The sequence below is a fragment of the Phyllobates terribilis genome, unplaced genomic scaffold (genome assembly GCF_046119375.1).
Source record: "Phyllobates terribilis strain yellow unplaced genomic scaffold, ASM4611937v1 Scaffold_11__3_contigs__length_659146591, whole genome shotgun sequence".
Lineage (NCBI taxonomy): Eukaryota > Metazoa > Chordata > Amphibia > Anura > Dendrobatidae > Phyllobates > Phyllobates terribilis.
In genome coordinates, this window is record NW_027362771.1 from 479,886,546 (window position 1) to 479,901,543 (window position 14,998).

Genomic DNA, 14,998 nt, shown 5'->3' on the forward strand with positions numbered 1-14,998 from the left:
TTGTCTTCAGGACCTTGCATCGCTTGTGTCCTACGTCAGAGCGTTCAGCGACGCTCCTTACAGGACCTGACGCTTCCTGATTTGACGTCGAGGCATGGGGCGTGTCCGGGGCTTCGCGCTCTTTTGCAGGTACGCCCCTAATTTTCCCGCGGTTATGCCATTCTTCTCGCTCAGCGGCCCAACAATGGCGGCAAAATTTACCACAACTTTATGTACACAGTTCAGAATAAAGGCGCACAGTACCCAGTGGCAACGGGCACAACACTTCGTCGTTGCAGCGGGCACGCTATCCTGTTCGTGACGCCAGTTAGAGTATGACTCGCCCAGGGGGATGAGGATGACTCGGTACCCAGGCCTTTGCCTTGGGGATGTCGCGGTGGTCGGTTCCCAGGCCCGTACCCTGGGGTCTCTCTTTAAAAGGGTGGATATTTGTTAATTTTTAAGACAGAGTTCGTGACGCCACCTGTGGCTTCTGGTGAGAATCACCAGCGCTGCGTAGTCCTCTGAGACCGATGATAAGGCAGCTTGATGGTATAGCTCTCCACAGGTGGAGCTGGGCCTCAGGGCAGTGTATGACGGGGTATGCAAGACAGACGAGAACCAGCCGGGTCAGAGCAAGAACAGGGACAGACACGATAGTCACTTCAGTACCTTTTACTGATGGAAATTCAGGCACGTCCCGGAGCACTGTAGGGTGAAGGGTGCATGCCAGGATCCTCCCCAATGAGCGGGTTTTGGGCCTCCTGTCTCTTGCCTCTTCGTAGTAAGTTTCTGACCTGACTGGAGCTAGGCCTAACTTTGTCTCTGTCCTGCGCTGGCTGACCTTGTGGTAGGGCCTTTTCTCGGAGTACACACACCTTAGCTGCGGGCCTATGTGCCTCCTGGCTCTGTTATGTATCAACTCTTTAGCTATCCTGGAACTTGTAGTTCTCCAGGGATTCCAGTTGTATCTTACTGGGTCATAGAGATCCCGGCAAGCATCGGACCCGGTGTCCGGTAACTGTTTCGGGGTGAGCCAGTTAAGCTCCTCTGCCCCCTATGTACTAACTCTCCACTCGCCTTCGGCCTACTCGGGCCCTCACTAGGCTACTCACACTAACGGCAGCTTGCCGCGCTTCACCGATCTTATGGCGCCGGCACACCTAAAGCTCACTATTCTGAGCTACAACTGAGTCTGGACTGTGCTCCACTGCAGACTAACCTCTCTCAGGCTTCTTTACTGCAGGAACTCTCTCAACAGGTTTGCTCTCTGTCGACTCCAGTCTAGACTAACTGCTGCCTGGCTCCACCTTCCCTATTTATCTATCCCTAACAGGCCCCCTCTGGTGGTCTGAGGTGGAAGGTGGAGATGTGTGAATGGTTATGGGGGCCTCTTGTGGAGGAATCCATCAATACACCCTTCTAGGATCTGTGATACCAAGCGCAGCTGGGTGTCACACAAACATTGTTCACTTATTATTTGAGGGACATAACAGAGTTTAAGTTGTTAATTTAAATTCCACACATCACAATCCAAATGATTGTCTGTGGGTTGTGCTGGAAAAACAAGTCATATACAGAAGACAAAAATTGCAGTTTAAACCCTTCATGACTGGGCAATTTTCCACTTTTACATGTTTGTTTTTCCTTCCCATTCTACCAAAAGCCATAACTTTTCTAGAGTTGTAGATTTGAATAGCACCAGTCATTTTACCTTATAATATAAATGAAAAATAAAAACCATTCAAAATGGGGAGAAATGGTGAAAAAATGCAATTCAGCTTTTTTTCTAATTTCTTTTTATAAAATGTACAAATTTGTTTTAGTGTTCATTTTGCAGTAAAAATGACTCGGCAACACCTATTCTTCAGTTCAGTACAATTACGGTGATCATACCAAACTGTTATTTCTCTGCCGACGTACCTGTGGGGAGTTGTTTTTTTTGCATGGCAAACTGGTCTTTTTCGTGATACCATTTTGGGATACATACAATGTTTTAATTACTTTTTAATACATTTTTGGTGGATTTCAGAGACAAAAAGGGTTTTGATTCTCTTGAGCATTTAAATGAAATCTGTCAGCAGGTTTTGCTACTTAATCTGAGCACAGCACAATATAGGGCAAGAGAGCCTGATTCCAGGAATATGTCACTTATTAGGCTATGTGCTGTAGTTTCAATACAATCAGTGCTTTATCAGCAGGAGATTATCACTAGAGGACTAGGTCTTACATGCAAACCAGTCCAGCTAATCAGTGTAACTCCACCCCCACCACTGATTGGCAGCCTGCTGACAATGTACACAGGAAGCTGCCAATCAGGGGTGTGGGCGGGGTTATACCCAGCTCAGCATTCTGACCACTGCTATATCTACAGCAGAGAAAACAGGGATTGTATCAAAACTGCACTAAGCAAGTAAGTGACATCACTGGAATCCGGGTCTCTTTGCCCTTCATCATGCTGCTCTCAGATTACAAAACAAAAACCTATTGACAGATTCCCTGTAATGTACGGTTTTAATAATTTTTATATTTTGATAGGTCAGACTTTTACGGACATGATAAGCTAATATAAAATAAGTTGATTTTTTTCAGAACTGGGAAAAGAGGGTGATTTAAATGTTTCTATTTGTTAATGCCTTTTTTAATTGGATCTGCTATTATATCCTTGGTGCCAGATACCACAGGACATAGTCATAGGTCTTGTGGAGTTCACGCCTTTTGGTGGCTTGAGGTGGCATACACAATATCAGATAGGTGGTTATAATGTTATAGCTGATGAATGTATATATCTCCAGTAACGCCTGACGCTGATGTATTTTTGTATTTTGTTTCTCATGGCATACACACTGGTATAATAACTTGCTGATCTGTGACGCTCAAAGTGCAGAGAAAACTAATGTGAGTTGATGTGGAGCTATTGTAGATTATACCCTGTGCGACAAAGTCACTCAGTGGCCGAGCCAAGAATGAACAGTGGGCGCTCACTGGCCACAGATCATATTGATTTGAAGAAAATAATTAACAATATTCAATCATTTTCAACATATTCCAAGTCATTAAACTGTTTTACTTGACAACATTCAGATCTTAGGATCATTTTTAAATGGAACAATGAAGGTAAAGGTGCTGGTGAGTAGGGAAGTGAGTTGACCCATGGAAGTTCGGGTTCTGGTACCCGAACCAAACTTTATTCCAAAGTTTGGTTCAGGTGCCAGAACTGTACCCGAACTTCCACCAGAACCCGAACCCCATTGAAAACAATGAGGACTCGAACTTTTGAGCTGGAATATGCTCTCTCTCAGACTTACCCCGGAACTCCGAACATTTCAACGGACTTCCGGGAGAAGTTCGTGTTCGGCATTTAGCACCGGAAACTACCTGTCCACTACAAACCCCGAACTTTTAAGTTTGGGTTTGCTCATCTCTAGTGGTAAGGCATTTTTTGCCCTCCATAAAATCCGACCCAGCTTCCTAAACTTGGCTGTCCAATAACGCTTCTATTATACAGTCACAAGTATTTTAGCTAAAAAGGTCTCATTCTATCTATAGCTACAGGAAAGGATAAAAAACGGGTGGGCTATTTGTGTGGCATGTGGCCAGTACTCTATAAATAAATAGCAGTAATAATGCTAACGCTTGAGCGGCGCTGACACTGGCCGTGTGTAAACCTGTAAAACATGTCCTCTGCTTCTTTAATAAAACACGATATTGAGTTTCTTTATTGAACTCTGTGTCATTTCAAGTGTCCGCTGATGACTTCAGCAGTTCTTAAAACCATCGGCCATTATTGTTTATATCAGCAGGTAACAGAAGGCTTCAAATACCTTAATTAAAAAGGACAAAACACATCCACATCATGAGAAACATTACAGCAGGTTAAATGGCCTGGCACAACTACGACAATCAGTCTGCGAGGGCTCAGCTTGGTCATCTGTAAAATTATTAAAATCTGTTACCCAATGCAGAAGCAGCATGTGCTATATAACCACTGTATATAATAACTGCTGTATGTTATAGGACTTTAGTCACAAGTCAGCGAGCAGATCTGGGATCATATAAAAGCACAAGGCCACAAGATGTGTGAGAGTACATCAAGATTTACCTCAGATTTTACCTCAAGATTAATCTCAGATTTACCTCAGACGTGTGCAGGAGGCATAAGGACGACTTCAGCTGCCCGCACATAAGTGCGACTTGGCCACTCAATGTTCATAATCATAAAACCTTCTTCTAAGGGATAATTCACAGGTCAGTTTTTCACGTATGAGCGCTATCCGTTTTTTTCTCGTACCTATGCCACTATATGTTGCTGTTCACATGCCCGTGATTTTTTGCCGATTGAGCGTTTTGTGCAAAGTTGCAGAGAAATGATGCGAATGTCGGATCAAACGTGACAATGGAAGTCTAGGGATTCATGGAAAAAAGCAGACAGTTCTTGGATGCCATCCGTGTGTCCTCCATTTTTCACAGACTGAAAAACTGATAAAAAACTTGATCCGTTTTTCTCGTATGTGAAAAAAACCTGACGTGCGAATGAGGCTTTACAAAAGGATAGAATACATACTGTCCCATTTTCTGATGACGCCGCTCTTGCGGTGAAACATGTTGGAGGACATGTGCTATAATTCATCATGTCCTATTTTGCCTAATAGGGATGGTAGCCTGGGTGCAATCATTTGTTCATTCAAGCAATTACTTGTATACTAACTTTAATTCAGGCAGATCACTGACCTATTTTATTCTCACCCTATTTTTACTATATTACTTTAATAAAAGTTAAGTTTTATGTTCTGCTAGAGAGGGATTATTCTAATGGGGTTCTCCCCAATTGGCATCTTTACAAAAGGATTTACTGGGAAAAGTTATCGCATATTTCCTAATTTGGAGACATATAACTGGAAATCCAGTGCCTAAGGTGGCACAGAGCAAGGGGCGGCCTTGACAGAAAAAAACAGAAAAATGAATTCACCTCCCACTTGGATTTGACAGAGTCATCTTTGCAGGAGCTTTGTCTCCTGGATGTTGGCAATGCAAGTGAGCAACATAGCTTGCTGACTTCTTTTTGCATTTCATTGGCTCATGCTGACTGACATGACATGACTGACATTTTATTGACATACATGATGCTATGATGTCAGCATGTGCTGTAAAAGGGAGACTGCCTAGGCGAAAGAACATGGCGTTGGCCACTATTTCTTGGGAACATTTATCTTCTTAATGAGGGGAACTAAGTATAGAACACAAGCTAACATCATTACTTCACATGGGCTCTACATTTATAGGGCACTTTAGATGGCACAATTTAATCTTGTTACCCTTTGATACTATTTGCCATATGGGGCTATTTACGATGGGGTAATCTGGGGGGCACATCTGCCATCACTAGCGCTACATGGTACTATTTACTTGGGGTATATTGACTTATATGCACAATCCTATTTCAGCTGCCGCCTCATTCAGACATGTTTCTTTTCTTCCGTACTTAAAAAAATCAGACAATTTTCATCAATGATGGATCCAAGTTTCATCAGTGTTATATCAGGGTGTCAGTTTTTACCATCAGTGATTTTTTTATAGGAAAAATAAATTGCAAACCTTCTGCTGCCCATTACAATGTTGCAAATAGACAGCACACGGATCACATAGGGATACCATCCCTGTGCTGTCCGTGACTTTCATGGACCCATGGATGATTTTGATCCAAAATTTGGATCAAAAACAGACATTTTTTTTTTTAAACACGAGGTCCACAAAAAATACATGGATATATGAACAGATCCATAGACTATAATGGGGATGGATTCTATCCATAAAAAACACAGAACACATACAAGAAAAATGGACATCTGAATGAGATCTGTGGGTTGCCGAGTATGTGGCACTAATTTATGCAGCGTTGCGTGTGCCATCATTTTATGGTAACAGTGTGTGAGCATTTTCTGCATGGCACTATGATTTTTGGAAACACTCTTTATATTGTGCTATTATTTGAGGGCACAATATTAATTATTTATACAGTTATTGTTATTACAGTTATTATATGCTCAGGCGAAACACTGTAGCTGAACTCAGACACCAATCAGGTGTGTATTGGGCTGGCACATATTAGTTTTGGCTACTGTAGCAATATTAGAATTGTTACAGACAGCACAGGCATACGCTACCAAGATCACTGGCCTTACAAGTAGCATGAAGATAGAGTTAATGGTTGTAAAAATAGTGTACTGTTCTCATAAAGTATCAATAATTCATACCTACTAGTCCTCAAGAACAGGCAACTCATACTGTATCCCCAATAGGACACTTACCTAATATAAGAAAATTAGTTGAAGTCTATGGAATGTCTTGGGGTATTTGCCCACGATCCGGAGTAGCAGCAGTTTGGACGCAGCTCACCTGCGTTGCGTCCAAACTGCTACATTGTACATTAGAAGCACAGTGGATAGGATTTATAGAAATCCCATGCCCACTGTGCGTCTATTTGCTGCCACGTAAACTCACTGGCGGTGCGGCTTTAGGAGCCACAGCATGTCAATTTCTGTTGTGGAGAATAAACATTTCCACCATAGAATGGATAGGATGCGTTAAGTCCGCATGGTTCAGTGAATACATGGGGATTTAACTGCGTGATTTGAACACAGCGCTTTGGACGCAGCGAATATATGCTGCGTCCAAAGCGCTGCTATTTCCTGATTGTGGGAACGTAGCCTAAAAAGACTATGGGAAAACGGGCGTCCTTTTGAGCTTTTTTTTTTGCTGGTAAAACCCGTAGTGTTTTCTTTATTGCTTTATGGATTTAAAAAAATATTCCAAAAAACGCCACTAAAAGGACGCATAAGAAGCGGTGAAAAAATGAAAAAATGCTCCAAAAGACACTAGCAGAAAAAAAGATTGAAAAGGAAATGTTCAAAAGAAGCGAAAAAAAATGATTTCAGGTTTACAGAACTACAGAGAAAAGGAAATTTTTTGAAGCGTCTTTTGCTTGAAAAGGATATTTTTGCTCACAGTGTGAACATGTCCTTCATCTTGCTGGGAGACAGCTGTATCACGTGCAGGACTGAGCATCCGACTGTAATGGCTCTGCGTTTGTGCAGTTGAAACTGCTGTTTTCTTGCAAAACAAAATGACTGCAGGAAATCAGTGGAACGACCCCGGCGGTATAGGACTGTTGCAGTTTTAAACTGCAGCGTGACGGACGCGTATGATTGCAGCCTTTATGTCGGCTTCACCATCTGGAACCAATACACTTGTTCAGCTTCTAGATGCAGACACATAACCACAAGGTGGCTGCAGCAGGTTGCTGGTTTTACCTCTCTCCTGTGTATCCTGCGGCACACTGACACCTTCCCATCAAAGGGTCACACTGTCCTCCATTGTGACACTGGCATTCATAGCTGCAGTTCACTCCATATCTTCCTGAAGGACATGGCTGAGCACAGACGGACCCCTAGACAGTGAGAGAGGGATTGTGTCAGTCAGGTCCTTCATATGCTATGCAATGCTTCAGAGATGGGAATTAGACTTCCTACCGTCCACCCTGCTGGGCATGAACAGTCTCCGGTCACATGGTGACATACTCCCCCATTCTGGCAAGGGCATCGTAGCTCACATAATGCCCCATGACTTCCAGGCGGGCACAGTTCTTCACAACTAGTATGGGGATAAAAATAAATATCTATAAATGACAGTGGATACACCCTAATAAGGTGCAATTTGCCATCTTTTGGTTATAGTCATGTACTAAACTGGTGGCATCATAAACTTACTAAACAAAGAAAGAGAGACAAGTCTTAAATGGAACTGCCAGGCAGGTGGTACATATACTCACAAAGCTCCAGTGTATCCAGGAGCACAGTGGCATTCGCCAGTTCTATGGTCACATGTCGCTCCATTTTGGCACTGACACCTCAGCTGGCAGGCCTTGCCGTAGGACCCTGGATCGCACCAGTCTTCACAGCGCCATCCTCTATACCCTTCAGAGCACACGCAGGCTCCAGTTATAGGATTACACAACGCCTCGTTCTGACACTGGCAGCGGTTACTGCAGTGTGGCCCCCAATGTTCACTGTCACAACCTACGGGTGAAGAATATAGCAAAACTATAATGGATTAACACCAGTGAAGTGATTAAGAGTCACATAATCATTAAGAATGCAAAAACATCATAGACCAGAAACTTAAAGGTAATCTGTCAGTAGATCAACCCTCCTAAGCCATCTATATGAGCATGAAAGTCATAGGAAGCTGAATAAAATTATATCTTGATATCTGCAATCCGATATCTTATTCCAGAGAAACCCATATTTTTCTTATATGTACCGTAAATGAGCTGTTAAGTTCTATGGGCTAGACACTAATCTGCATGAGAATCTGCCTCCAGAGATTATTTTTAATAAATGGAGACATTACCAATGTGAGACATGTAACTAACACTACAGGAGAACTGAACTTTGTCTTCTTACAAACACATTTGCTGCAGCTGTCACAGCTCTGCTGTATTGCAGCCCTGCCTGCCGGTGAGATGGAAGCTGAAGCTGAGAGGAACCTGCAGATGTGTCAGGTATAATCAAATTGCAAATTGTCTCTTCAGAGAGTAAGAGAACTAGAACTCTAGTGTCACCTATAGGAAGTAGCAATCCTAAAAGTCAATATCGACCCTTTAACGAGCCTTGTCACATGACTTCGGATAATAGCCAAAACCAAAATCTCAATTTGCAGACACTGTGTTTTGGGGTATTGCCTCTCATCAGTGCAAGTGTGAGTTCTGGTTTGGCTGGGTGAGAGGCGTCTAAACGATATCCATGGGGTAACTTTTCTCCTTGCGGACAGTGACATGTTAAGCATGTCAAGGTGAGGAGACTTTTAAGCCGCAATGCTCCTCTGGGAAATATGCAAATTGTCTCTTCGGAGATCAAGAGAATTAGAACTCTAGTGCCACATATACGAAGTAGCAATCCTAAAAGTCAATATCGACCCTTTAACGAGCCTTGTCACATGACTTAGGATAATAGCCAAAACCAAAGTCTCAATTTTCAGACACTGTGTTTCGGGGTACTGCCCTTTGTCAGTGCAAAGTGTGAGATATGGTTTGGCTGGGTGAGAGGCGACTGACCGGTATCCAAGGGGTAACGTTTCTCCTTGGTATAATTCCACTGTTAGAACCTTGCTGTTAGGTTTTTTTCCTTTGCTGGTCACATGACCTTGTTGGCCTATTTAATCCTGCTCCGCCCTTCTGGCTTTGCTGGACTTCATTGTATATCTACTCTCTAGCTAGCCTGTGCTCTGTATCTAACTCTGTTAGTTTGCTTGGTCTACGGACCTCTATGTTCTATCTATTTTGTTTGTTCGTCTGTCTGCTACTATTTCTGTTAGGAGGTGTCCCATATTCCTCCCAGTCCTTAGTACTTGTAGGGATTCCCTCCCCACATCTATAGGTCTCCGTACAGACTAGATTAGGACTTTAGCAGGTCTGATCGCAGGATCAGGTTCCCTGTTACATCGTAGGGATTCAGCTGAGTCCTATAGTAGGGACAGATCTCCTCTCTTTCCTTAGCTTTGGTAGCAGAACATAACAGTAAGTCCAGCCAGCAAATTCTCTAAGGAAAGATTTTTCTGTTCCATCATGGTGTCGGTTCAGGATTTGGCTCATCGCCTGCAGGGACTCTCTCTGGAGGTGGCCGAGCTCCGTCAGCACGTGAGTAACTGTACTGGAGCACATTTCTTGGAGCCTAAGGTATGTTTGCCGGATTTATTTTTTGGTGAACACCGAGAATTTTTTTCATTTAAAAATGCTTGCTTATTGTATTTTCGTTTGAGACCTAAGTCCTCTGGGGATGAATCCCAGCGCGTAGGGTTCATAATGTCACTTTTGCGCAAAGAGCCTCAGGAGTGGGCCTTTTCTTTGCAACCTAGTGATTCATGCTTCAGATCAGTGGATAGTTTTTTTTCTGCTTTGGGACTATTATATGATGATCCTGACCGTGTCGCATCAGCTGAGACTGAGTTGAGACGTTTAAAACAAGGATCAGGTAATATGGAAAAATATTGTACACATTTTCGTCGTTGGTCCACTCAAACAGGGTGGAACGATTCTGCTCTGAAAAGTCTATTTCTTGCTGGGCTCAGTGAAAGGGTTAAAGACCTGCTAATTGCTTATCCTACACCTGAGGATTTGCAACAGGCTATGCAATTAGCTATAGGGGTGGATAGAAGACTGTGTGCTGGGGTTAATGAGAGCAAATCCTCTGCTATGTCAGTTTCTGGTTATGATAATGTGTGTACTAACAGTGGTGAACCGATGGAGATTGGATCGGTGGCACCTCGCTCTCAAGAAAAAGACCGTCGTTTTTCGGAAGGCTTGTGTTTCTATTGCGGAAAATCTGGTCATTTGATTAAAGGTTGTGAGCTTCGTATGAAGAAAGAAAAAAAAATGGTCAGTCATGCCCGTATTGCCTGTTTAAATTCCAAGGGTATATTTTTAGCTGCTTCCACGATTGCTCAGGAAAAATTAATGGAATTTCGGGTGTTTGTTGATTGCGGGTATACACTGAATGTAATTGATGGGGGATTCGTGGAAAAACTCAATTTAAAACCTGAACCTTTATCATCCCCCATTGCTGTGGTTTCTGTGGATGGTTCCCCTTTGAAGAATATTACTCTCAAGGTCAGTGAATTTCCTCTCACTATTAATGGTGTTCACCATGAGAAATTGGATTTGGTAGTGTTGAATAACTTGCCTTCTCCAGTAATATTGGGTTTGCCCTGGTTAAAATTTCACAATCCTGTACTGGATTGGTCTACCAGTGAAATTAAATCCTGGAGCCATAAATGTTATGACAAGTGTTGTAACGGGCGTATTGCAGCTTTGGATAGGGGAGAATTGCCTGTTCCTATTCAGGATTTTTGGAGAGTTTTTTCTGAGAAAGAATCGCAGGTTTTGCCTCCCCATAGAGACTATGATTGTTCTATTGAATTTGTCCCTGGAGCGACTCTTCCTAAGAGTCGTTTATTTAACCTTACTATTCCTGAGAGGAAGGCTTTGGAGGAATACATACAGACAAGCTTGGCCGCCGGTCACATTAGGCCCTCTAAGTCTCCTGTGGCGGTTGGATTTTTTTTTGTACAAAAAAAGGACGGCGGTTTACGTCCTTGTCTGGATTTTCGTGAGATTAACAAAATTACGGTACGCAATCCTTACCCACTGCCATTGATTCCTGATCTGTTTAACCAGTTATTGGGGGCCAAGTGGTTCTCTAAAATTGACCTTAAGGGGGCATACAATCTGTTGCGCATGAAGGAGGGTGATGAATGGAAGACTGCTTTTAACACTCCTGTGGGTCATTTTGAGAATCTGGTTATGCCTTTTGGTCTTACTAATGCTCCTGCATTTTTTCAGAATCTGATTAATGACATCCTTAGACCTTTGATCGGTAAAAATGTGGTTGTGTATTTGGATGACATTTTGATTTATTCGCCAGATCTGGAGTCTCATTGGCGGAGCGTGCGTGAGGTATTACAGTTATTAATGGACAATTCGCTTTTTGCTAAGCTGGAGAAATGTGAGTTCGCTGTACAGAGAATTAGTTTTTTGGGCTACATTATCTCCAGCAAAGGTTTTGAGATGGATCCGGTTAAGGTTCAGGCTGTGCAGGAATGGCCTAGGCCTATTGGTTTGAAATCGATACAGAGGTTTTTGGGTTTCGCCAATTACTATAGAAAATTCATAAAAATTTTTTCTAGTATTGTCAAACCTCTGACTGATCTCACCAGGAAAGGTGCTGATGCGGTTCAGTGGTCTTCTGAGGCCATTGAAGCTTTTGTGTATCTCAAAGAGAGGTTCACCTCTGCTCCCATCCTTATGCAGCCTGATGTTACTAGGCCGTTTTGGTTGAGGTTGATGCTTCCTCTGTGGGGGTTGGCGCAGTATTGTCTCAGGATAACGGGGATGGATTACATCCCTGTGCCTTTTTTTCAAAAAAATTTTCGGAGACTGAATTGAATTACGATATTGGTAATCGGGAATTATTGGCTATTAAACTCGCATTTGAACACTGGCGCCACTTCTTGGAAGGTGCGGAATTTCCCGTTCAGGTTCTTACGGATCATAAAAATCTGATATATCTTGATGCTGCCAAGCGCCTGAATGCCCGTCAGGCTAGGTGGGCACTGTTTTTCTCGCGGTTTAATTTCTCCGTTACATCCCTGGTACTAAGAATGTTAAGGCGGATGCCTTGTCTCGCAGTTTTTCTCCCATAGTCGGTGCTGAGAAAGAGGAAAACATTTTACAAGAAGGTGCTGTGATAGCTGCTTTAGACTCCGTTTTGGAAGATGAGATTCTTAAAGCTCAGGAGAATGCCCCATCTAACACTCCTCATGGGAGGTTGTTTGTGCCTGGGACCTTTAGGAGAGATTTGTTTGTTGAGTGTCACGAATCTCGGTTGGCAGGTCATCCCGGAATCTCTGAGACCAAGAGACTGGTGGGTCGCAGTTTTTGGTGGCCTGGATGGCAGAAGGAAGTCATTAAGTGGGTGCGCCAATGTACTATATGTGCTAGATCTAAGTCCTCACATACTCCTGCTGCGGGGTTGCTTTGTCCTTTGGAGGTCCCCAGTGCTCCTTGGACACATTTGGCTATGGACTTTATAACTGACCTTCCCCCCTCTGAGGGTTTTACTGTCATCTGGGTGGTCGTGGACCGTTTTAGCAAGATGTGTCACTTGGTTCCCTTCGTCAAACTGCCCTGCGCTAAAACTCTCGCTAAGGCCTTTGTCAAAGAAATTGTCAGACTTCATGGCGTTCCTACTGACATTGTTTCTGATAGGGGTCCTCAGTTCGTGGCTCGTTTTTGGCGTGCCTTTTGTGACAGGTTGGGAATTCATTTGTCGTTTTCGTCCGGATATCATCCTGAATCTAATGGCCAGACAGAAAGGAAAAACCAGGATGTTGAGCAGTTCTTGCGTTGTTTTGTGGCAGACAATCAAGAGGGGTGGTCTGAGTTTCTGCCACTTGCCGAATTTGCTCTGAACAATCATACATCTTCTTCTGCTGGTTGTTCGCCTTTTTTTTGTTGTTCTGGGAGACATCCGTCGTTTGGGTCGTTCTCCAAGTTGGGATCTGCCGTGCCTGAGGAGGAGAATTTTTCCGGTGATTTGGAAAGAGTTTGGACGGATGTGCGTGGTAATCTTCAGGAGGCCAACAGAAAATCTAAAGACTACTTTGATAGGAAACGACAGGAGGTTTTGTTCGCTGTTGGTGACATGGTTTGGTTGTCCTCTAGGAATCTGCGGTTGAGGATTCCTTCTAAGAAATTGGGTCCCAAGTTTGTAGGGCCCTTTAAGGTGCTTCAGGTTGTCAACCAATCTGCTGTTAGGTTGGAGGTTCCTACCTCCTGGAGAATTAATCCGGTCTTTCATGTCTCTCTGTTAAAAAAAGCTGTTGTGTCGGATGGTGACGCCTCTGCCTCTGTTCCTCCGGTGGTGGAGGACGGGGAATATGAAATTTCTCGCATCCTTGACTCTAGACGGTATAGAGGTAGTTTGCAGTATCTTGTGGCCTGGAAAGGTTTCGGACCCGAGGATAACTCTTGGGTGAGGTCAGATGATGTTTCCGCGTCCAGACTTATCAGAGCGTTTCACAGGAGATTTCCTGGTAAGCCTGGTCCTAGGGGATCCGGAGGATCCTCTTAGAAGGGGGGGTACTGTTAGAACCTTGCTGTTAGGTTTTTTTCCTTTGCTGGTCACATGACCTTGTTGGCCTATTTAATCCTGCTCCGCCCTTCTGGCTTTGCTGGACTTCATTGTATATCTACTTTCTAGCTAGCCTGTGCTCTGTATCTAACTCTGTTAGTTTGCTTGGTCTACGGACCTCTATGTTCTATCTATTTTGTTTGTTCGTCTGTCTGCTACTATTTCTGTTAGGAGGTGTCCCATATTCCTCCCAGTCCTTAGTACTTGTAGGGATTCCCTCCCCACATCTATAGGTCTCCGTACAGACTAGATTAGGACTTTAGCAGGTCTGATCACAGGATCAGGTTCCCTGTTACATCGTAGGGATTCAGCTGAGTCCTATAGTAGGGACAGATCTCCTCTCTTTCCTTAGCTTTGGTAGCAGAACATAACATCCACACAGCTCTGCAGTGAGGTCAGGAGAGCAGAGAGCGGCCATCACACTTCACACTTCACACTGGTAACCATTACACATCACACTGGTAACCATTACACATCACAATGGTAACGCAACCTTTTATTTAGAATAATCTCTGGAGATTAAGGAGATCTGTCTGGCACATAGATCTTAACAACTCATTTACATATTTTGAAAAATGTGGATTTCTCTGGAATAAGATGTCAGATCACAGATATCAAGGCGTCATTTTATTCAGCTTTCTATGACCTACATGCCCATATAGACGGTTTAGGAGCAATGATCCCCCTGACAGATTCCCTTTAACAGAATATATCAACCTCTCTATATAAGCATATAATGTATATGTTATAGAAGGTTAACAAAAATATTTGTCAGCATTTATGCAAAACCAAGAGAATTATTTCTTTTGGCTCAATGACTGAGAATAATACTCCACCTTTCGGCCTGCACAGGGGCCGTTCTGAAGTGCATACTGATAAGTGGTGAATTTTCCGTCATCCAGCCCAAATAAAAGACTCTCCTGTTTTTGTATGATTGCTGGCGAGCTATTTTTTTTTTTTACTGTTTGATCTCCTGGCTTTGTAGACTAGGACTTTTTGCACATGCATCCCAGCATATTATTGCCCCTGACCTGTTGGTGCCATCTGGCTATTGTGTTTTTATGGAATAAATGGTGAATACAGGGACAATAAACAGAATCCTTGCATTTTTCAGGAAGAGTTGCAGGAAATCATATATGCAAAAATCATGTGATTTATGTAGTTTTCATACTGCAGCATTTTTGTAGTGTTTTTTTTTTCTGCAGCCAAAATCTGCTCTCTTGGCAGTAAAAATACCGCATTCAAACTGCAGAATTTGCTGTGTTTTTGCTATT

The 14,998-nt window shown here is 43.2% G+C and overlaps 1 protein-coding gene across 6 annotated transcripts in view; it reads right to left on the bottom strand.

Annotated features, from left to right (window-relative positions):
• Window positions 1-14,998, bottom strand: part of MEGF11 (multiple EGF like domains 11) — a 752,211-nt gene that overhangs the window by 254,070 nt on the left and 483,143 nt on the right. For 5 of the 6 annotated variants that reach the window (XM_073653441.1, XM_073653443.1, XM_073653439.1 and 2 more), the window contains exons 6-8: window positions 7,808-8,078; window positions 7,509-7,629; window positions 7,290-7,426 (exon numbers count right to left, since the gene is read on the bottom strand). In XM_073653441.1, the coding sequence (XP_073509542.1) occupies window positions 7,290-7,426; window positions 7,509-7,629; window positions 7,808-8,078 (529 nt within the window). The remainder of the gene's footprint in view (window positions 1-7,289; window positions 7,427-7,508; window positions 7,630-7,807; window positions 8,079-14,998) is intronic. The other variant, XM_073653440.1, reaches the window with a different exon arrangement.